Source organism: Pelobates fuscus, chromosome 3 (genome assembly GCF_036172605.1).
Source record: "Pelobates fuscus isolate aPelFus1 chromosome 3, aPelFus1.pri, whole genome shotgun sequence".
NCBI classification, from domain to species: domain Eukaryota; kingdom Metazoa; phylum Chordata; class Amphibia; order Anura; family Pelobatidae; genus Pelobates; species Pelobates fuscus.
Window position 1 is genome coordinate 302,239,990 of NC_086319.1, and position 23,969 is coordinate 302,263,958.

At 41.6% G+C, this 23,969-nt stretch overlaps 2 protein-coding genes across 3 annotated transcripts in view; one reads left to right on the forward strand and one right to left on the reverse strand.

Annotated features, from left to right (window-relative positions):
- Nucleotides 1–5,876, reverse strand: part of ASB7 (ankyrin repeat and SOCS box containing 7) — a 55,320-nt gene extending 49,444 nt beyond the window's left edge. Inside the window, exon 1 of the mRNA XM_063448824.1 lies at nucleotides 5,746–5,876. The gene's annotated coding sequence lies outside the window, so the exon portion shown is untranslated. The remainder of the gene's footprint in view (nucleotides 1–5,745) is intronic.
- Nucleotides 5,877–6,151: 275 nt separating this feature from the next.
- Nucleotides 6,152–23,969, forward strand: part of LINS1 (lines homolog 1) — a 33,926-nt gene continuing 16,108 nt past the window's right edge. Inside the window, exons 1-5 of one of the 2 annotated variants that reach the window (XM_063448827.1) lie at nucleotides 6,152–6,294; nucleotides 15,962–16,180; nucleotides 16,866–17,041; nucleotides 17,641–17,730; nucleotides 22,895–23,036. In XM_063448827.1, coding sequence (XP_063304897.1) covers nucleotides 16,048–16,180; nucleotides 16,866–17,041; nucleotides 17,641–17,730; nucleotides 22,895–23,036 — 541 coding nt within the window. In that variant the 5' untranslated portion in view covers nucleotides 6,152–6,294; nucleotides 15,962–16,047. The remainder of the gene's footprint in view (nucleotides 6,295–15,961; nucleotides 16,181–16,865; nucleotides 17,042–17,640; nucleotides 17,731–22,894; nucleotides 23,037–23,969) is intronic. The other variant, XM_063448828.1, reaches the window with a different exon arrangement.

Here is a 23,969-nt window from a genome sequence, read left to right on the forward strand (position 1 = left end):
TCTGCACAAACGCAACACCACTAACAATCCACATACATGCACACAACCCCACATGCAGTCTCTCACAACCTCACATGCAATACCTCAAACAGCCCCCACACACACTACCAAACACACGTGACATATCCATTCACACAATTCCACAAGCAGCCCCCATACACAACTTACATTCATATGTATCGTACACCAGTGTTTCGCAAACCAAGCCCTCAAAGCACACCTACCAGTCCAGGATTTAAGGATTACCCAGTTTTGTCTAAGGTGTTTTTTTCTTTTTTTTCTAAAAACCACCTTAGACAAAACTGGGTAATCCTTAAATCCTGGACTGGTAGGTGTGCCTTGAGGACTGGGTTGGGAAACACTTTCATACACAATACCATAAACTACTCATGAACATATACAATATAATAGCTAATATACGCAGGGCCGTCTTTAACGTGGGGCAAACTGGGCAGCTGCACCGTGAGCCCCGCTGGCCTCAACTATTTCTAACCCCCGGCTGGTAATCTGCACACTAAGGAGGCCCACCAGGTGGCCCGTGCACAAAGGGCCACCCGGTGGGCTTCTGTCAGCAGGGTCCCGGTGGCGCACTGAGGCGCTTTAACAGCGCGAGCAGGCCCCTTGCTTTTTGGCAACAGGCTGGGAGGAAGTGACGGCCGTGCATCACTTCCTCCCACAAAGAGAGGAGCGCGCAGGAAAGAAGAGTAGGCAGAGTGGAGGGGGGGCTGGCCGAGAGAGCCAGATCCCAACTCCCAACACCTTCAGCCACCGGCAGGAAAGGTAGGAAACTGGAGGGTGGGTTTAAAAGTGTAATTTGTGTGTGTGTCAGTATATGTGTGTGTGTATGTCTGTGTCAGTATGTCTGTTAGTGTGTGTGTTAGTATGTCTGTGTGTGTCAGTATGCGTGTGTCGGTATATCTGTTTGTGTCAGTATGTCAGCATGTCTGTGTAAGTATGTCTGTCTGTGTGTGTGTCAGTACATCTGTGTGTCAGCATATCTGTGTGTGTGTGTCAGCATATCTGTGTGTGTATGTCAGCATGTGTGTGTGTGTGTGTATGTCAGCATGTGTGTGTGTGTGTCAGCATGTGTGTGTGTGTCAGCATGTGTGTGTGTGTGTCAGCATGTGTGTGTGTGTGTCAGCATGTGTGTGTGTGTGTCAGCATGTGTGTGTGTGTGTCAGCATGTGTGTGTGTGTGTCAGCATGTGTGTGTGTGTGTCAGCATGTGTGTGTGTGTGTGTCAGCATGTGTGTGTGTGTCAGCATGTGTGTGTGTGTGTCAGCATGTGTGTGTGTGTGTCAGCATGTGTGTGTGTGTGTGTCAGCATGTGTGTGTGTGTGTGTGTCAGCATGTGTGTGTGTGTGTGTGTCAGCATGTGTGTGTGTGTGTGTGTCAGCATGTGTGTGTGTGTCAGCATGTGTGTGTGTGTCAGCATGTGTGTGTGTGTGTTTCAGTGTGTATATATCTCTGTGTGCGTGTATATGTGCATACATCTCAGCATTCACACACTAACACTACACACAAATACACCCTACATTCAAATTTCAACACTACGTACAAACACATGTCTGTGTTACACACCAAAATTATATGTAAATACACCCCTGAATTCAAAAACCAACACTACACAAATACATGTTTGCAGTCACGCCAACACCACATACAAACATATTCCATACAAAAACCTGTTTACATTCGAACACACAAAAGCCGCTTAGTGCTAAGACCTGGAAACATGGGTAAATGGTAGAGCCCCAGCTGTCAATGCATTACTGGAGTTGCACGACAGATGGGGATCTACCTTTTAATCACTCCTGCAACAGGGAGGCCCAAAAAATGTTTTGCACCTCTCTACTTTAGGTCCGCCACTGCGTTGAGGTGGAGGACGTGATTGCATGCCTGGGAAGGGGGGACAGGATCCAGGGGGCCCCAAAACAATGCTTTTCCCAGGGTCCAGTTAAGATTAAAGACGGCCCTGCATATATGCACAAATACAACGATACAAAGCAATTACAGTAAAAATAACACAAGCAGGATACGGCAGCATACACACCTCATTTACGGGACATCACAATCCTATATCGGCACAGTACTGCTAAAAGGTTGCCTACCCCTGGTCTAGACTCTAGACAGCGAAAACAATAATCTGATTTTTCAGTCTGAATGTTCCCAGATGGAACATAAATATTTTTATTGAATTATTTTATTTTTGATTAATTAGACTTAAGGCAATGACCATGCATGTGACAGAATGCTGATCTTTTCAAACAAAAGAAACATGAAAACAAATACTGTTCTAGAATTGTAAATAAAAAGAGACACAGTATGCTTTCTTTGTAATATGGATATAATGTGCTTCTTTTGAGATGAAAGGTGCAACATAGTTGGAAAGGTTAATTGACAGTGATTTCACAAAAAGATTGGTGTAATGGAAAGTGCAACAGGATTGAAATGCAAACAGCAAATAAGAATGTACAAAACTGGAAGAATTCAGAAAAAAATAGAAGAAATAACCTTAGTATCATGATAAATCAAACTTGTACAAATAAAGAGCATTACATTTTTTATTTTTTATTTTTTTTTAATGATGTCTTATCACTTTGCTAATCACGCTTGGGGGATTCTTGAGGGTTTTTTATTGCAGAACAATGAAGAGGCCTGATTACAGGGATTGTTTCTGTATAAAAGCTGGTAGCTGTGTCTCAATAGCAAAGTCATTGGGTATAAGCAGAAATTACACATTAAACACAATATATTAATAGGCTTTGAAATTACCTGGCCCCCATAACACATGTAAAATGAGTTGTTACTAAACTTTTAATGGCTAATCATTCTTCAGCACAAAACAAGGTCATTGTCAGGCTAACAGCACCTTACACAGACTGGTTTGAAACAGCAACATTACCAGACAGAGACAGCAGAATCTGTGACACCTCTTACCCAGACCCTGGGGTGAGCAAGTAGTAGTAGTTACAGTGAGGGTATTACTGGGTGGTGACGTAGTAGTAGTAGTTAGAAACATAGAATGTGACGGCAGATAAGAACCATTCGGACCATCTAGTCTGCCCAGTTTTCTAAATACTTTCATTAGTCCCTGGCATTATCTTATAGTTAGGATAGCCTTATGCCTATCCCACGCATGCTTAAACTCCTTTACTGTGTTAACCTCTACCACTTCAGCTGGAAGGCTATTCCATGCATCCACTACCCTCTCAGTAAAGTTAGTTACAGGGAGGGGATTACAGGGTGTGAAGGCATGTCTGGGAAGTAGTAGTAGTTACAGGGAGGGGATTACAGGGTGTGAAGGCATGTCTGGGAAGTAGTAGTAGTTACACTGAGGGTATTACAGTGGGTGAAGGCCTGCCTGGGAAGTAGTAGTAGTTACAGGGGGTGAAGGCCAGTCTGGGAAGTAGTAGTTACAGGGGGTGAAGGCCAGTCTGGGAAGTAGTAGTAGTTACAGGGAGGGAATTACAGGGGGTGAAGGCCAGTCTGGGAAGTAGTAGTAGTTACAGGGAGGGAATTACAGGGGGTGAAGGCCAGTCTGGGAAGTAGTAGTAGTTACAGGGAGGGAATTACAGGGGGTGAAGGCCAGTCTGGGAAGTAGTAGTAGTTACAGGGAGGGAATTACAGGGGGTGAAGACCAGTCTGGGAAGTAGTAGTAGTTACAGGGAGGGGATTACAGGGGGTGAAGGCCAGTCTGGGAAGTAGTAGTAGTTACAGGGAGGGAATTACAGGGGGTGAAGGCCAGTCTGGGAAGTAGTAGTAGTTACAAGGAGGGTATCACAGGAGTTGAAGGCCAGTCTGGGAAGTAGTAGTAGTTACAGGGGTTGAAGGCCAGTCTGGGAAGTAGTAGTAGTTACAGGGGTTGAAGGCCAGCCTGGGAAGTAGTAGTAGTAGTTACAGGGAGGGGATTACAGCGGGTGAAGGCCAGTCTGGGAAGTAGTAGTAGTTACAGGGAGGGGATTACAGCGGGTGAAGGCCTGTCTGGGAAGTCATAGTAGTTACGGGGAGGGGATTACAGTGGGTGAAGGCCAGTCTGGGAAGTAGTAGTAGTTACAGGGAGGGGATTACAGTGGGTGAAGTCCTGCCTGGGAAGTAGTAGTAGTTACAGGGAGGGGATTACAGGGGGTGAAGGCCAGTATGGGAAGTAGTAGTAGTTACAGGGAGGGGATTACAGGGGGTGAAGGCCAGTCTGGGAAGTAGTAGTAGTTACAGGGAGGGAATTACAGGGGGTGAAGACCAGTCTGGGAAGTAGTAGTAGTTACAGGGAGGGAATTACAGGGGGTGAAGGCCAGTCTGGGAAGTAGTAGTAGTTACAGGGAGGGAATTACAGGGGGTGAAGGCCAGTCTGGGAAGTAGTAGTAGTTACAGGGAGGGAATAACAGGGGGTGAAGACCAGTCTGGGAAGTAGTAGTAGTTACAGGGAGGGGATTACAGGGGGTGAAGGCCAGTCTGGGAAGTAGTAGTAGTTACAAGGAGGGTATCACAGGAGTTGAAGGCCAGTCTGGGAAGTAGTAGTAGTTACAGGGGTTGAAGGCCAGTCTGGGAAGTAGTAGTAGTTACAGGGGTTGAAGGCCAGTCTGGGAAGTAGTAGTAGTAGTTACAGGGAGGGGATTACAGCGGGTGAAGGCCAGTCTGGGAAGTAGTAGTAGTTACAGGGAGGGGATTACAGCGGGTGAAGGCCTGTCTGGGAAGTCATAGTAGTTACAGGGAGGGGATTACAGCGGGTGAAGGCCTGTCTGGGAAGTCATAGTAGTTACGGGGAGGGGATTACAGGGGATGAAGGCCAGTCTGGGAAGTAGTAGTAGTTACAGGGAGGGGATTACAGGGGGTGAAGGCCAGTCTGGGAAGTAGTAGTAGTTACAGGGGTTGAAGGCCAGTCTGGGAAGTAGTAGTAGTTACAGGGGTTGAAGGCCAGTCTGGGAAGTAGTAGTAGTTACAGGGGTTGAAGGCCAGTCTGGGAAGTAGTAGTAGTTACAGGGGTTGAAGGCCAGTCTGGGAAGTAGTAGTAGTTACAGGGGTTGAAGGCCAGTCTGGGAAGTAGTAGTAGTTACAGGGGTTGAAGGCCAGTCTGGGAAGTAGTAGTAGTTACAGGGGTTGAAGGCCAGTCTGGGAAGTAGTAGTAGTTACAGGGGTTGAAGGCCAGTCTGGGAAGTAGTAGTAGTAGTTACAGGGAGGGGATTACAGCGGGTGAAGGCCAGTCTGGGAAGTAGTAGTAGTTACAGGGAGGGGATTACAGCGGGTGAAGGCCTGTCTGGGAAGTCATAGTAGTTACGGGGAGGGGATTACAGGGGGTGAAGGCCAGTCTGGGAAGTAGTAGTAGTTACAGGGAGGGATTACAGTGGGTGAAGGCCAGTCTGGGAAGTAGTAGTAGTTACAGGGAGGGGATTACAGCGGGTGAAGGCCTGTCTGGGAAGTCATAGTAGTTACGGGGAGGGGATTACAGGGGGTGAAGGCCAGTCTGGGAAGTAGTAGTAGTTACAGGGAGGGGATTACAGGGGGTGAAGGCCAGTCTGGGAAGTAGTAGTAGTTACAGGGAGGGGATTACAGGGGGTGACGGCCAGTCTGGGAAGTAGTAGTAGTTACAGGGAGGGGATTACTGGGGGTGAAGGCCTGTCTGGGAAGTAGTAGTAGTTACGGGGGGGGGGGGGGGGGGGGGTATTACTGGGGGTGAAGGCCTGTCTGGGAAGCAGTAGTAGTAGTTACAGGGAGGGGGTATTGGGGCGGTTAGGTCTGTCACACTCACCCCTGGGGCACAAAGGTGCCCAACGCCTCACACCGGTCCGTACTTCCCGGGGTCTGCCCCATAACCCTCCGCGTTAACGGGAAGCAGACAGAAACCCCCAGCCGCAGCCAATCAGCACCCGCCGCCGTAAGTCAGAGCTCAGGAACGTCGCAAAGCGAGGACGAGAAACCTCCAGAGCGCGTGCGCGACAACCGTCTCCCGAACCATAAAGCGCTCCAGAAGGATCCTGCGCTCCAGTTGATTGGATGAACAGACCATTCGAAACTCCTCCCCCTCTGCAGAGTTCCTATCTGTTGCTACGCAACAGCTACCAGCTGCTGTGGGCGGGCCCTGGTGAGTCGCGCAGGTTGTATCGCGAGAAGCTGTAATCTCGTCGGGGGGGAGGGATTGAACCCTCTGAGATTCCGTAGTCCATATGGAATGAATGGTGTATGACATGACATGGCCTGGCCAGGGGACTGGGGGCTTTGGCAGACATACTGTAAATATTTTAGGGGTTGCTTTGGAGAAACCTAGGAGAGACCAGCCATCATATAACCCCTTAACCTGGTAAGACGGCTATTACTGTCACTAATGATACATGTAATAGGGATACATCATGGGCAGGAAATACAAGGCTTTTAATGGAAACCTCCATCCTGGAATCAGGGAAACACAGCTCGGGATAATAATAATAATAATAATGTATAATCATTGTGCATGGGGACTGCACAGCAGCTAGGGACAAACTAACTATCACTAGTAATAATCACTAGGGTCAGATTAATTATCACTAGTAATAATCACTAGGGTCAGATTAACTATAACTAGTAATAATCACTAGGGACATACTATCACTAGTAATAATCACTAGGGACATACTATCACTAGTAATAATCACTAGGGACATACTATCACTAGTAATAATCACTAGGGACATACTGACTATCACTAGTAATAATCACTAGGGTCAGACTGACTATCACTAGTAATAATCACTAGGGACATACTATCACTAGTAATAATCACTAGGGACATACTATCACTAGTAATAATCACTAGGGACATACTATCACTAGTAATAATCACTAGGGACATACTATCACTAGTAATAATCTCTAGGGTCAGACTGACTATCACTAGTAATAATCACTAGGGACATACTATCACTAGTAATAATCACTAGGGACATACTATCACTAGTAATAATCACTAGGGTCAGACTGACTATCACTAGTAATAATCACTAGGGACATACTATCACTAGTAATAATCACTAGGGACATACCATCACTAGTAATAATCACTAGGGTCAGATTAACTATCACTAGTAATAATCACTAGGGTCAGACTGACTATCACTAGTAATAATCACTAGGGACATACTATCACTAGTAATAATCACTAGGGTCAGACTGACTATCACTAGTAATAATCACTAGGGACATACTATCACTAGTAATAATCACTAGGGTCAGATTGACTATCACTAGTAATCATCACTAGGGTCAGATTAACTATTAATAATCACTAGGGACAAACTAACCATCACTAGGGTCAGATTAACTATCACTAGTAATAATAACTAGGGTCATATTAACCATCACTAGGGTCAAATTAACCATCACTAGGTTCAAGATTACCATCACTAAGGCCAAATCAACCATCACTAGGGTCATGTTAACCACCACTAAAGTCATGTTAACCGTCACTAGGGTCAACCATTTAATGGATATAAAGATTTTGAGAGAGAAAATTACTCAGACCGTCTGGATGAGATACCCAGGTGTCTGAAGTAAGTACTGAATTGAGATCATCCAAAATAATTAAATGAACTACATAGCGACAACCCAAGGGCATGAACCCACCTGGAACACTGGATACAGTGCTGCCCATAGGACCGCAACAAGCCCCGCTCACACCACGCACCCATACAATACACAACCACACACTGCCTTCAAAACGCTCCAACCGCACACAAGGCAGACGGCCACCTCTGCAGATACGACACACAGCGCTACAACACGCGACAAAACCCAAAACACACACAGGAACACGCCCACACTCATCGAACTACACACACACACGAACCAACCTAAAGGCAACACACGCACTATGACAGATGATAAAGATGCAAAAACAGCCCCCGAGCGGGCAACCAAACGCTACACCAGACGTAAGGAGAACCATGCCTCAGTGCAGGTAGCAAAGCGTTATGTACAAAGTTATGAAAACGAAGCTAAATGTTGTGTTTGATGTAATGAGTAAAAAGCCTCTGCGTAGGCAACTGTATGTTGTGATGGATGTAATGAGTAAACGCCTCTGCGCAGGCAACTGCATATACAGATTGACGCAAAGAGAAATATGCCTCTGCGCAGGCAACCGAACGCAATGATTGAATGCAATGGTAACCCACGCTTATGACATGACACCAATAAAAATATTTAAAACAAAATAATTAAATGATATGAATGTAAAAAGTCATATAGCAAGCATAACCGAATTGGTGGTCAAATGCCCGAATTGGGTAGAGAATCTAGCCCTAATGGCACACCTCAAAGTATCCAAGTCAATGGAGTGCACCTAGGTTAGTCACAATAGTAGCTACAGCAAATAGACTTTAATCATGGTAGGTCAATTCTGATAGCTACAGACTATAGATAGACTTAGCTAAAGTAGCTAAGTAAAGTGTTGACTAGGATCACTGGACCTTAGGTAGGGAGTATTCTTGATTAAGACTGCTCTGGAGGCCACAAGTGACACTTGTAAAAATATATCAAGATGAAGCCAAAAGAGATTAAAGTAGTCTAACAGATAATACACAAGACAGACCTGCAATCATCTCCATATCAGAGGATTAGATAACTGTAATGAGATCTAAGGGTAATGCTTAAGACTCACAGTATATCATTACCTATAACGTAAAAGGATGAGTTAAGCTTGCAGGACTACAAGTATAAGTATTGTGATATAGTAAACTACTCCCATCCATTCAGTCCAGTGTAATGAGGACAACATTTAGAAATTGAAAATTATAGTGATCTAATGTGTAGAACCATACTTAGATTGTTGGTTACCTACACATAGTGACAGTGCCCTAGTGAGAAAATAAGTGAAAGAAAGAAGAATCCCGACGCGCGTTTCGGTGCTTTCTGTGATGCACCTTCGTCAGGGGCTGGAGGGAGACTGACCTCTGGTCTCCTTTTAAATGTGTTTTGGAAGCTGCTAATACCTGTTAAGCCAATTAGGAGCGGCCTGTGACATCATTTAGGCGCCAAAATCTCGATCGTTCATATGTTAATGAGCCCTTCAGATTCGGCCAATCAAAAGGACTTGTCATCTGACGTCAGCGGCTTGGTTCATTAACTATTGTGATGCCGAAAAAAGTCAGTGATAAGTGTATGACTACTGACGTTTGAGGCTACATACAAAGAGGAACATAACATAACACAGATGAATAACACAGATACACCTGTGCCAATATTCTCCACGGAGGCAGGAGTCATAAAGCTACAATGGCTCAAAACAAAATCACAGAAAGTACACATAATATGAAATAATGAACAGAAAATTACCTTTTTCGAGACACCATGTGGAAGTTAGCTCTTACGGGAATGCAAAGTTTGGGCCGAAAAAATGCCCTGCTTTAATATAAATAAAATTTGCTCAGTAAAAGTGATAGAATGCACTACTCAAGTTTCAGGGGAGAAAAAAAGTGAGGCGACCTGGATTTTTATATTTGACACGGAATTACCCTCCATTATAATGTTATTATGCTCTTAAATTCAATTTACTGTAAATTACTCTGTAGTTGTAGCTAGGTGTCATTTCCACCACACATTTTATTTTTGCTACAATCCAGAGATTAGTGAAAAAGACATTCATCTCAATGAAGAGGTCTGGGGGCACTGCTCCTGACGTTTTAACCTTGCAATGTAAAACATTGCAGTGTTAAAGGAATGATAATGTTTTTTTTTTTACAAGATTAAAAAGTCGGTTTCGGTTCTCAATCAAATGCTGCCCGTAGAGAGAGTTTTTGATTGGTATATGCCCACTAGCCCAACAAAGTATTCCTATGGGGAAGCATTTGTTTTGTTCATAATAGCCAGGGAAGTGGGCAGTGGCATGACGAGAGCTGAAAGGTAAATAAAATTTCCTGGATATATCCATGGAAGCACTCCCACTCCTATATTTGACAGGAACACCTCCTAATTAAACAATAAAAGAGACCTCTCCCTCTCAAGAAAGCATGGCTATCTCAGTAGCATCAACATGTGTTCTTTGGCTGAGAAATTGGGTGGCAGATTCTTCTTCGAGGAATAGTCTATGTGTCCTTCCATTTCAAGGTGAAATGCTTTTTTTGGAAAACATCTGGTGACTGCTTGAAAAGGGGCAGTGGAAGGACGCAAAGTATTTCTTCCCCAGGATAGACACCCTAGAACAGGGTTCCGCAACCTATGCCACACAAGGTGCCTTTGCACTGCAATCAAGTCTGCTAGAGCCCAACAGGCTCTGGTCTATCAGGAGTCCCAGTGGAACTTCAGATGTGCAAAAAGGTGGGACAATCCTGCATTGCAGCACTTCCATCTCAGAACATCTCAGATCACTTCCGCCCAGCACTTGTGCATGGGAATCCGCACTAGAGTAGAGAAGCCCGCTGCAGCTTTTGCAGCTCCTGCCTTTGATCTGTACCTGGCCAGCCCGGTCCCCAATGAATCCCGGGGAAGCCACCCACACTGCTAGATATACACAGAAATACTGAATAAACCTCCCCCTCATACAAATATTATAAACAGCCCAAACACACACAGTCCCATAACCACAACACCACAAGGAGCCTCTCACATACATGCACCATTAAGCACCCTATGTGATATATCATCCACACACACAATTCCAGAAGCAGCCTCCATACACAGCCCACATTCATAGGTATCATACACAATACCACAAACTACTCCTGATCATATACACTATAACAGCCCACATACGCACAATTACAATGCTACAAAGCAACTCTATTACCCATAAATAACACAATCAGACTATGTCAGCATTCATACCTTAATTAAAAAAAAAATAGGATCAGCCTACCCCTTCCCTAGAAAATACTTGACTCAAGATAGTCTTTTGGGGACAAGGATTACAGATGTTTCAGACCTGGTAAAGAATTTTCCACATCGCAGACATTGAAAGGGAGGTTCTTCCTCTTCAAGTGGTAACCGTGGAGGAGGAGGTAGCTCCAGACAGTCTAGGCCAGGGGTGGGGAACCTTCGGCTTTCCAGATGTTTCGGACTTTGCCAGCATTATGTGTGTAAGTGCATTATGGGGGATGTAGTCCACAACATCTGGAGAGCCGAAGGTTGCCTATCCCTGGTCTAGGCAATTCTGATGGGGCCTTGGGATTGGGAGCAAGACTTCTCAACTTTTCTGGGGTCTGTGTCCAGTTCATCAATGACAAATGAGTTTGAAATATTCTAAGAAAAGTATATTTTCTGGAATTCCCTTCCATTTCTAATAACCTGGATTACTCAAGTTGCAGAAAAGGCAAAGGCTTTTTATCTCTTCACAACCTCCCTCTTAGAAGAAGTAGTAATTTCTCCTCCTGGAGAAAGAGGATTACTACTCAAGACTTTTTTGAACCCGAATGCATCAGGAGTTAACAAAACTCAATGAGGAAGTGTTTGTAAGAAGATTCAAGATAAAATCAGTCAGTTCCATTACCAAATTAATTTCCCCAGGGGATTGGATGGTTGCCATAGACCATGTGGTGCCTATTTTCATGTTCCGATTGCCCTTCCTCACAAGAAGTATCTCAGATTTGCACTGAACCATCAGCATTTCCAATTTTGGACATTTTCCAAAATTTTAATAGCCTTAATTGTTCAAATCCGACTGTAGGACATTATCGTCCATCATTAGCTGGATGACATTCTAGTAGTGTTCTGAGAAAAGTACCAAGTTATTACTCAAGTTCTGGACATTCTTCAGAATTACGGCTCTATTATCAACCTCAAGAAGAGCCAGCTTTCCCCATCTCTTGTGAAGGTCTACCTGGGTGCAAGCTTCAACACATCTAGAACACGTGTGTCTGTATCTCACGACAGAGGACAAATGATCCACTTAAAGATTCTTTGCTTCATTTCTCTCCAATAAGACCCTGCAAGAGAATTTATGAGCCTTCTGGGGTTCTATTCTATACAATAGGACTTAGAAGATGGGCTTGTGGCATAAGATGATTCCTCAAATAGAGTTCCTGGTGACGATATCACCTGGTGAAGGGAAGATCGCAATCTTTAATTAGGATTTCCTCCGGTCCAGATTTAGAGGTTAACATTGACAACGGATGTCTGTCAAACGCGTTGGGGAGCACATCTTGGTTCTCATCACATCTAGGATCTATGGGACCACATATTTACTTATCAATCCTCAAATGTTCTGGAGCTGCAAGCAGTTTTTCAAACCCTTCTCCAGTTGCCCTCTCTTAACATTGTTCAATAAAAGTGATGGTAGACAACACTTCGGTAGTTGTTTATCTCAATCATCAAGGGGGCCAAAAAGCAGACTTCTGAAGATTATTTTCCCTGACAGTGGCAGAGAAGAATCTACAAGGCCCAAAGGCTGTGTATTTCCCAAGTAAAGTACATCTCTTAGCGGATTTCCTGAGCAGAGTGACATTAGATCCAACAGAATGGTCTCTCTCCTATCAAGCATTCCCGTGCATAGTCCAGAAATGGGTCCTTACTTAGGTAAATCTGATGGCAACATCTCAGAAGGTGGAAAGGTTATTCTAGTGCTTCTTCAAACCCTTTGGCGGAAGACAGGGATGCTCTGTCTTGCGAGTGGAGATTCGATTTGGGTTATGTGTTTTCTCCCAACCCCTTCCATATTTGCTCTGTTGAAGAGGATTCAGCAGCAACAAGCAGTCATTCCTCATTGGGCCGAATGCCCATAGTTTCCCCTACTTTGGAAAATATCCTGGAATACTCCATTAAAACTTCCATGCCACCATCTGTTATTGCATCAAGGACCTATGTTCCATCCAGCACCCAAGACCTTAAAATTGATGGTATGGAGGTTGAAAGGTAGCACCTCTTAAAGAAAGGCTTCTCTTACTTAGTCATTGAAACTTTGCTCAAAGTAAGGAAGTATTCTACCTGTTCAGCCTATCACATTTGGAGATTATTATTTTTTTTGTATCTGGTGTGTTCTTTATAATGTCCCTCTTCAGTCACTTGACAATAGCAACATTCTTCAGTTCCTCCAGGATGGATTTGGATGGAAGGCATTGAGTCTCCATTCCCAAAGATCCAAGTTCTTGGCTCTCTCCATATTATTGGATAAAAAGTTTGCCTTTGACTCTGATATCGGTAGATTTCTTTAAAACCGTTTTGAAATTACATCCTCCTATGAAGTCATGCTGTGCCTTCTGGGACTTACCTCTAGTGCTCCAAGCCTTAACTGTTCCTCACTTTAAATCCGTGGAGGATATTCCCTTACCTACATTGTCTCTTAAGGCAGTTCTACTGGTTGCCCTTACTTCAGGCAGAAGGATTTTGGAATTAAAGCATAAAGCTCACCTACTGCCATCTTGTAAGCAGTAATTATACCTTTTAAATTGTACATTTATAATAAATACTCCTTTTTTTTATTTACTTTATATTGGATCGTTATATCTATATACTGCACGATCATTGTATATCTGTGCTTTTTTTTTTTTTTTTTTACATGCTATCGAGGTCCATCTCCATATTTTAGGTATATATTTCCTATTTTTTCCTTTCTCACTAAGGGTTGTATTGGGAGGTTTTAGCTGTTGTTTGCGCTCCACTTATTACTTTTTTATTTTATTCCTTACTTTAAGTGTGCTTGTATCTGGAATCACCGCACTTGTGTGTAGCAGCCTATTGATATATTTGCACAGTGTTGCATTGTTCTGATTGCATGATAAGGGGAATTATTCGGGAGTGTTTTACCCATTTTTTCTCTCTGCTCCCTGAATGCCTTTTTAGTGCTTTTTTTTTTTTTAATTCTAATTTTTTAGAAGGATTTTGGAGCTTCAGAATTTTTCACATGAGTCTCCGGTTCTGATTTTTCAGGGAGATAGAACCATATTGCATTTCTCTCTAAGGTGGATTCGTCCTTCCATGTCAATCAAGATATCATCTTGCTTGCATTTTTTTTCAACATCCTTCACGGAAAGAGGAGGAAAAGTGGGAATGTCTGGTCCAAGTTTGTTTTCTCTCAATTTACTTGAACCACACCTCTAACATCAGAAAGACATCTTGTCTTTTTATTATTCCATCTGGACATGAGTTGGCCAGGTTTCCTTCTACCACTTCAAAAATAAAACTGGACACTGGTACACAACTGCCAAATAATGGTATCGAAGTTACCCACCAAAAAAAAACCAAACATCTAAACTCAAAACTGAACTATAAAAATTTTAAAAATGATACTCAAAATGCTCCAGTTGGAAAGAAGACTTTTCCTTTATTTATAGATATATTGCCACAAGATTGATAAAAGTGCAAATGCCAAAAATGTAAATGACAAAGAGACAATTTTCAACAATTCATGCCGCATGCATCGGCAGTTCCTGTATTGGTCAGCTCGATATCCTGACCTAGATGGATGAGAATTTTGGCGCAAATTGGAAGAAAGGCTTTGGGCATGGACTGCACCAACAAGCCCAAAAACAGTTAGGTGCGCACTCACCCCAGCGCCGATCTCCCCAAGGCACCTCAAAACCAGTGCCCGAGAAGGCCCTAAAATGGCAGTGGAGCAAGAAGAGCCCCTCACCTCTCACCAAGCGGGTACTGAGACAGGCACGAGGAGGTATCATGCAGTCACATGAAGTGTGTAGGGAGAGGCCTGCAGCATTCCTGATGGATGCGGGACTATGTTCTGCCCATGGAGGGCATAGAATGAACAGCATCTGATCACTTCCACTTCCCTACCAGCAAGCATTGGGAGAATTATTTTTATTTGCCTTAATTCTTATTTTCAGTTGTTAATATCTTTAGACCTGCATGCCTCATGACACTCACAGCCACTTTTGTTTTGTCTTTCCATTGTAAGGGCCTCCTATGGGAAATATTCTAAGTTCAGCGAATCAGCATGTTTAACCTACATTTATTTCCACATATCTCCAGAGGGACTTCACTGTTACAAAAGCTTAAAGGGACACTATAGTCACCAGAACAACTACAGCTTAGTCCCCTTGCCGATTTTAGCCAACCCAATGCTTTCCCCACGGGAAAGCATTGGATTGGCTAAGAATTGGCAATTCTGATTATGTCACAATGGCGGCGGGGCCAGCGCCGGTGGACTCGTGTGGCGCTTGAAATAAGGTGAGTTTTTACTTTTTCCAATGGGGATAGGGGGGCCGCAAGCCAGCTAAATGGTGGGTTTAGCACTATAGGGTCAGGAATACATGGTTTTGTTCCTGACCCTATAGTGTTCCTTTAATTTCTGGTTATGATATAGATAAATATGCCTAGCTTGATTCAATGTGTTTACCGGTACTTAGCTAACTCTTCATGCCTAGGCAGTATACTTACGTAATCTCAGGAACCAGTTAGGAATACTCGTGGTGATGTAGGATTAACGTGAAGCTATTACTCTATTATTAAAAAAAAGTGCCTGTTTTTCTCTTAAAATGGTACAGCTATGTATATTCCTTTGCTTGTCATTCGCTGTTGGGGCATGACAAGCCTGTCTGTTGCTGTATGCACTGCAAAAATAAAATAAATAAATGTAAAAAAAAAAAAGAGAGACAACAAAATAGCATTGTGATTGGAACAGACGGGAAAACAAATATATAAAATGTAAAACATGGGATACCAAGGCTAGTAGCCCTATGGGCATTGATAATATATTATAGACATTTAGATTGCTGCTTAACCAAGAGTTAGGAACCAAGATTCATTTTACAATATATGAAGTACATTAAGGTCTTCAGTCAATTGCGGATACCACCAGCTGGTGTAGGTGTGCACTAATATGTAGAGAGCTCAAAAATAAGAATTTTAAAAAAGGCAAATTCTTTTACTCCAATTAATCTTCTACTCCGGTTATTAATTACAAAACACCTAAAAATATTGCATTAATGTGTGTTTGGTTGGGTTCCCCCCACCTCTGTCCTTTCTTCCCATCATTTTTATACATCAACCATGTGTAATGAGGACCTGTTTTTGCTGTCCAGTGAAATTATTTCAAATATGTTCTCTTCTAGTAGAAGGTTTGCAGCTGCTGAGAATGACCAAGCTAGTGGCTGCTGCTGAACTCAGGAAGAAGCCGTGCAGGTAGCTACATGAGAAGATGGAAGACCTCTTCCCATTCTTGAGAAAGTTGTACAGGATTGTTCTACAGACTGCCCCCCTACATGAAGACCTTCAGAAATGTGCCACTCTTCTGGTTCCACAGATTCCAGATGCAACATTGGAAAGTCTTGGTAACTGAATGACACTTTCTAGTACAGTTTTTTTTTTTTTAGTGTGTGTGTGTGTATATATATATATATATATATATATATATATATATTTGTATTAATAATATGATCTATATTTTATATTTATACATAGTTTTTTTTTTTTTTTTTTACTTCTCCCACGTTGCATGAAAATGGAAACATGTGTTGTTAATCTGATGTTTCCTTAAATCTATGGTCCTTTCCATGAAAACATGGCATTACCTTCTGTTTACTATGGGTGTTTTCTGTCTGTTCCCTGTGTTGACACAGTTGCATGGTTTTTGGGGTGCTTTTGCTGAACTCGGATGCTAGTGACAACTGTATTAATGTCTTACCTTTTTATGGGTCTTTAATTAGAGAGGTGCATATTCCACATCAAGAAACAGGAATTCTGAGATTCTCTTGCAGATGATAAACTATATATCACCCTCCTCCACTACCGATTTCCCAATGGCTTAGTGGAGCTGAAGGTCAGCTGTAGCTATCTGCAGACTTTTTACCCTTCATGTATTCCAATTAATTATAATATTGAAATCATTAGATGAACATTGCTACTAAAATATGTTGAAGTAGTTTATGACGAAGAGTATGGTTTGGGTGGAATAACCGTCTCATGTAACCTTTTCAATTCCTGAGCTTTGTGCTTTCACTGCTTTCTCTCTCACAGTGTGCAAAATAAAAGATTCCTCTCCATGGTGTCAACGAGATGTCACATTGCTCCAGCTGTCTCTTATACAGATGTTAGTCTTGAAGGCAGGGAACTCTGACACAGAGCCTGGAGTGAGATGTCAGTATACCCATCTAGTGGAACTGCTGCAGCAAGCTGATGTGGCAAGTGCAATCGTAAGGGCGGCTAATATTCTACCCCATATTGCTACTTACTTTATTTGTTAAACAGTTTACCATTCTAATGATATTTAGATTATTAAATATGTATTTTGCTTTGAACAGTCTAGAAGCTTTGCAAACTATTTTAGCTAATAATGTGACCTTTCCTTTTTTCTCCGTCTCTGCTTCCGTACCACTCCTTACACGGTTTGATTTGAGACCTTGATCTAATTTTAAGAATTCCATCTTGCTTCCTAAAAAAAATGGATGCTACCATTGTTTGCTGATTGTGGTTTCTAATAGTATTATGTGCCTGACACTTATATACATAGTAAGTTTTTGAGTTTACCGATTTTAAACCCCCAATTGAAAGTGATAATGAGTACGCATTAGCCATCATGTCTGGTTCAGGTCATTGTTTAAGGATATTTAAAGGGATATACACTCAAAAACACATGCTAATGAATGTGTGACCATGTTTTAGATTTTGAAAACTGAAATTAAAAATAAGGCTGATGTCAAAAATGTAAGAACAGTACCTACAGCTCTGTAGTAAATGGGGGAAATTAAATGAGGATGCTTGGAAAAACTGCATTATTATTTTTTCTCAACAGATTAAACTATCTGATACTCCTGAAAAGGTGCTCTCCTATCTCTCATCCAAGTGCCTTTCCTGTTTGGTGCTATACCACCTGAAGTGCCAGGTGGGTACTAAATGTTAAATGTTGACAATTGCATGAAACCAGTCATTTAGTATATATTTGATGAAAGATGTATTCTTTTAAGGGACACTCCAGGCATCCAGACCACTTCTGCCCATTGGAGTGGTCTGGGTGCCAGCTCCCACCACCCTTACCCTGCAATTGTAATTATTGCAGTTTTTATAAACTGCAATAATTACCTTGCAGGGTTAAGTCTTCCTCTAGTGGCTTAGAACACGTAAAGTGTTTTAAACAACGCTGGACATCCTCACGCTATGTGAGGACCTCCAGCGTCACCAAAATCCCCATAGGAAAGGATTGAATAATGCTTTCCTATGGGGAGGTCTAATGTGCGTGTGCGGCCATTGCTGCGCATTAGGTCTCCCCCGCCGGTTGACATCAGAAGGGGAGGAGCATGGGTGAAGCCTAACACGGCGCCGAGGGACATCGGCGCTGGACTCCGGTAAGTCACTGAAGGGGTTTTAACCCCTTCAGCAACTTTGGATGGGGGGTGGGAGGGAGAGGGGCACTGTTGGATCCTGCAGTGCCAGGAAAACTGATATGTTTTCCTGGCACTGGAGAGTCCCTTTAATTCTCCTGTTTTTTTTATGTATACTACTGCAGTCTCAGTGCTCAATTCTCTGCTATTTATGAGTTAAATCACTGTGTTTATGCACACCTACCCTGGCTGAAGCTCATACGGCCTTCCACACTTCCTGAAAATAGTCTACATTTTGTTTAGCTTCCATATTGTTTAAATTAGAATTTCTTATCTTCTGCTGTGTTAATGGCCTGCAAGAACCTGTAGCAGCCTCATATGTGAGTTTAAGGTGACCCTACAGCCACCAGAACCATTACAGCTTAATATATAACCTGTCCCTAAAAGAAAATATTTACATTGCTGCCTAGTTGCCCCTCTAATTGCAGTCACTCAGACTGCCACTAGAGGTGCTTCCTATCTCTGTGTGCAATACCTACAATCAGCATCTCAACGCTCTGCATGGAAACTCTGAATGCTTCCCATAGAGATACATTGATTAAGTGCGCAACAGCCTCTGACTACTTTCCAAAGGAATGCATTGGATTGTCAAGATTGATGAGCTTAGCTATGGAGGCAGGGCCAGCTTTGGAGAGTTTAAACACCTTTTTACTGCGACTGGAGGTAGGGCCAGGGATCTAAATAGTTAGTTTAACACTAGTGTCAGAAATACATGTTTGTGTTCCTTTAAAGTGAATAAAAAAAAAAAGCATGTGATAAGAACTTGTAAAGTAAACACACAGTTGTGATTGAAACAAACCCTTTTTTCATGCAGGCTGTGTCAGACACCGCCAGGGGAGGTGTGGCTAGGGCTGTATCAACAGAAACACAAGTGATTTAACTTCTAAATGACAGCAAATTGAATAGTGATACTGTGGAGGAATGATCTATGTACTAAAACTGCTTAATTAAGCTAAAGTTGTTTTGGTGACTATAGTGTCCCTTTACCTGCATTTGGCATCATTATGTATGCTTATGTAGTATTCTATAGGACGTGCCTCTAGTGGTTGCTTGAGTGACAGCCACTAGAGGAACACTGGCTGACAAAAAAAAAGCCTTGCTGTTTCTAAGAAAGTGTAGGGGTGGCATCAAGGCACCAAGCCCACTACATTTTGGCACTCGTAAAACATTGTATCCATTTCTGTTCTTTGCACCGGTTAAGGTGCAAGGCGCACCTCATGTTCCTGGGTCCTTTCATTCATCCTATTCTTCTGTACTGCAGTGATTATCCCACTCCCGGTGTTTGATTTTTATGGGGAAGCAATACATGGCTTCCCCCCGACTCAGAATTGTACACATGCAGTACATCCGTTCTGTAAATAGTACAAACTCTTTTATAATTTGAGTTGCGGTTGCTATCTTTGAGAGTAGTGACATTTCCGCATTGAATAAAGGTACTGAAACTAAGTCTGCCAGTTGCTAAACAGATTTCAGTGGCTGAAAAGGTGAAGTCTGTATCCCCCAAGCTCTTTTACTGTGTTAGAAATTACAACATTGGGAGGACCAATTTTATTTATTTCTGCAACACACTAGGGGCAGTGTGAGCTGAATATTTTTAATTACTTTTTTGTTAGGATTTTTTTAACCTATTATTACCTAAGTGCAATAAGAAAAAAAAGGAAGTGACCTTTATAGCACATCTGTTCTAAACCAAAATCAATACACCGGCATTGCACTCGCACAATCCAAGTCTGGACTAAAAGACCGGAGTGTGAACTTACTTTCCATACATGTTACTGTTCGAACCTGGAAACTAGTCCTACTAAACCTAAAGATTAATTGGCAATATTCTCTTGCAATACCATTTCAAAATAACCCACATTTTCAAAATAGAAACACCCTCTATCAAGTTGGGTGGGTGCGGATTCATCATGGTTGGGAACTGCATGGATACTTTCATGAAAGGATACTCACTCTTTCACAACTTAAAAGTACATTTCATATAATACACCTATCCTTTTTAGTTATCTTCTCAGCATCCTTGTCAAATAAGTAGCTTTGTCAAAGAGTCTCCTATAATGAACGTTTTTCTTACTCTTTTTCCATCCCTGAGATCGTCAGGGTACAAGAGAAGTACTGCAGGGAGATGTTTTCATGGAGAACCCCAATTTCTGAAGCAATTTCTTGCTTTCAGGTGGTGATATTGTTGTGTAGCTTACATTTGTGTGGATATCATTTGCTCACTCAATAATTCTCTTTTCTGATGGGATGTTTTCTATCACTTTAGTGTGCCAACTGATAGATCCACATCATATATACTGATGTTCTTACATTTGACGGGTAGGTCCCTTTTCACTCTGCTGCTTTTCAATATTAGTTATTTGATATGGAAATAGTGTACTTCAATGAGGACATCTCTAAGGATATTTTCTTGTGTTTTGTCACACTGTGTGCTCTGTCTAAAAGCAGCATGGTCAGAGGTTATGTCTGGTGCTACTATACTGAAGAGGCCCCTTAGAAAAGCTTGGGTCTACTGTTTCAGGTATTTCCTTGGATTGGTTTCTCCTTGACCCATTTTCTAAATCTATTGGCTTGGTTTCATATTGCTTCAGCCGGAACTCTTATCGTTGTACCTTGTCTGCCATGTGATGGTGGGCCTCTGCATACTCCTCAAAACTAGACTCTGTGTGAGCTGTCCCGTTACCCAGATCTTGTCTGTCTTTTTGTAATTCTGATGAGCAGCTGTCTAGTTTTGCCATGATTTTATTTGCAATCCTTTGTAGCAGAGATTGCATGGTGTTCAGTGTGACAGTTCCCTCAGGATTTGGCTTCTCTGGTGTCAGTGAGCTCTCTTCATCTTCAGGGCAACCTCTATCTTGGTCCCTTGGTCCACCTCTACCAATATTGTGGCTCTCTTGAGTCCCAGTGTTCGGGTCTTGAATAACGCCAACGTGTCTTGGTTGGCTTCTGGGCTGTAATGCTGTGCCGTGCTGCTTAGGCATACCGCTGTCAACTCGGGGCCTTCGATTCCAAGCACCTTCACACTATTTCCATTCCGGTCAGCTTTCAGCCACGACCCCCTCCTCCGTCGACAAATTATTGTGCCATGAAATATGTGAATGTGTATTTTTAATTATTAATGTGTAATAATAAAAAACATTTACAGTTTATAAAGTGCATATAATAAAACAATGTTGTATGAAAACTAATGTACAGATATACTAATTAGTGGTGGAACTCCTGGCACACACAGTAGCACTTAACAATTTACATTTTCATTAAAAAAAAAAGGCATTTGTAAACATCAAAGAAAACAAATAAGCACAAAATTGTGCAAGCAACCTAATAAATGTACACACTGTATATCATTTCTCCAAAATGCCAACTCACATGCACTAGAACCCACGTTTTGAGTCTATAATACCAGCTTTTGAGTCTTCTATAAGGGACTTTTCCTCTCCCACGTAATACTTCTCTCTTATATAATTCTGTTCGGCAGCCATATTTGCGTTCCACGTTTCTTTCTGATCCATCTTGCATTCTGTTATGCATTCCATAACTAGTCTTAGTTCTTGCAGCGGCCATTATTGTGTCCTACCGAAAAACCTCATAGATTAGCTTGCGGTCCATGTAATGTAAGTCCATTCCTGTATTTAATACTGTATCTTGTCAGAAACAGCTCCTACACCTTTACATTGGTGATATAAATATCATGTTAGTCCAAATATTATTGCTACAGTCCAGAGAGTGCAGAGGGAGGACAAAACTATCAAGCATAAATGACTACATTAATATTAAAGAAAACAGAAAATCTGCACAAAAAACAAATACTGTTGATAACACCTCTAATAAAATCATTAATCTACATTAATACAAAAATTACATAATTTGAAATTGTTATTTAAGCCTCTAGGAGACAAAGAATTCAAGTCTAAAAATCCATTAAATTTAATTTTGACACATTTACTTTTGGAAATCTCCCTCCTCCCCGAACCTCCTACCTTTTGAAACCATTTCTATTATTATGAACTGGAGATTTTGGGATCTTGCTCATGAAACATTTTAAATTCTGTGATTTTAATTTCTATTTTTAATGTTTCAAATATTTTCTTCCACTTCTACATGTGCTTGTCTGTAGTGCGTCCTACATAGTACAATCCGCATTTACAAATGAGGAGATTTATTATATTCTTGGAATGGCAAGTTGTCAAACCTCTTAGTTTGAATCTTTTCTTTCCATCATGTGACCAAAAATATTTTATACATTCATTCTTACAGGCTAGACAATTTCTACATTTATAAAAACCTTGATCCACATTTGGAAAGTGTTTTTGGGAGGGTCAAGCTTGTGATTTTTAGCTAAATTGCTTCCTGGATTCTTTGCTCCTTAACCCCTTAAGGACCAAACTTCTGGAATAAAAGGGAATCATGACATGTCACAAATGTCATGTGTCCTTAAGGGGTTAAAAAAACTATTTGTGGTTCACTTGGTAAAATCTTGTTTTAAAACCAGACCTTTAAATAGTTAGGGCTAATATTTAAAAATAATATTCCTGATTTTGTAACTATATAAAATATTATTATTATGCACACACAATTCAATAAAAATCTTGTCTCTCTCTCTTTATAAATTAGAAGGTACAGTCCACATTTCATGAAAGGTGGCATGTAAAATGTCTTGTTTTCTAGAATGAGGTGAATATTCCCTGGCTCCAGTTCTGCTTGAAAACTCTGAGGGAGTATCCAGAATGCCACACAGTACTTCCATGTCTGATGTCTATGATAGGTGTGTTTAAAGGTATCCTTAAGGATGAGAACTACCAACAAGCAGGTAGGTGAACTTCTTTTTATTTGTACTCATGAGCTTCTTTACAGTCACTTATAGAGCTGAAGAAACCACTGTAGAATATGTTTTTCACAGCCTGTAAAGCACCTTCTTTGTTCTGGAACTCTCACTTCAAAATATCCAATGGAATTTCACATGTGGACAACAGGCAGCTCCCTATCCATTTATTACTTGGGAACCATGACACATGTGAAACCATAGTTGCTATTGCATGATTACTAGTGTTTTCTTTTTTCAAACAAGCACCATTTCCAGCTGTTGTGTTTTTTTTTTTTTATATTCTTTATGTTTATAGTGCAGTGACACAAAACCAGTAGCATTGGTGATTCTAGCACAATAACATGTCAATAAGCATTATCATAGGATCAGGAGGAATATAGACAATGTTGAGTGAAGTTACCGACTTTCAGGACATGCATATTTATCACAGCACAGTTTTTGTTTTATAAATTATAAACAATAAAAATAATTAAAATTTCTCAACCGCAGAAAACAGGCAATCCCAGAGTCATAATGAGTGAGGTGAGAGAAGATATGATAACTGTGTGTGCTCTATTTCCAGCTGTTTTAATTTGAACGAGAGATCTACGAATTGATGGATCTCCAGAGAGATGGTATAGTAATCATGCAATATTTTTTTAGTTATTTTTGTAGAATCTGCTGGAGCCTCTGTGAATGCATGTACGCTTTATCTCTTATCAGATATACACAACAGGTTTTTAGATTCTGTTATAATACTTCACATTTTTCTTTTACTGTTTAACATCTTTAAAAAGTTTGCCAAGTACCATAAGACCTGCAGTGCCTAATTACCACCTTTTGAGGAAATTCCTTCTTTCCAAATTATGGATGTCCATTCTGTCCGTGTTTGGATGTAATTCACACTCTGAGAACATCAGTTGATAATCTCTGCCAATT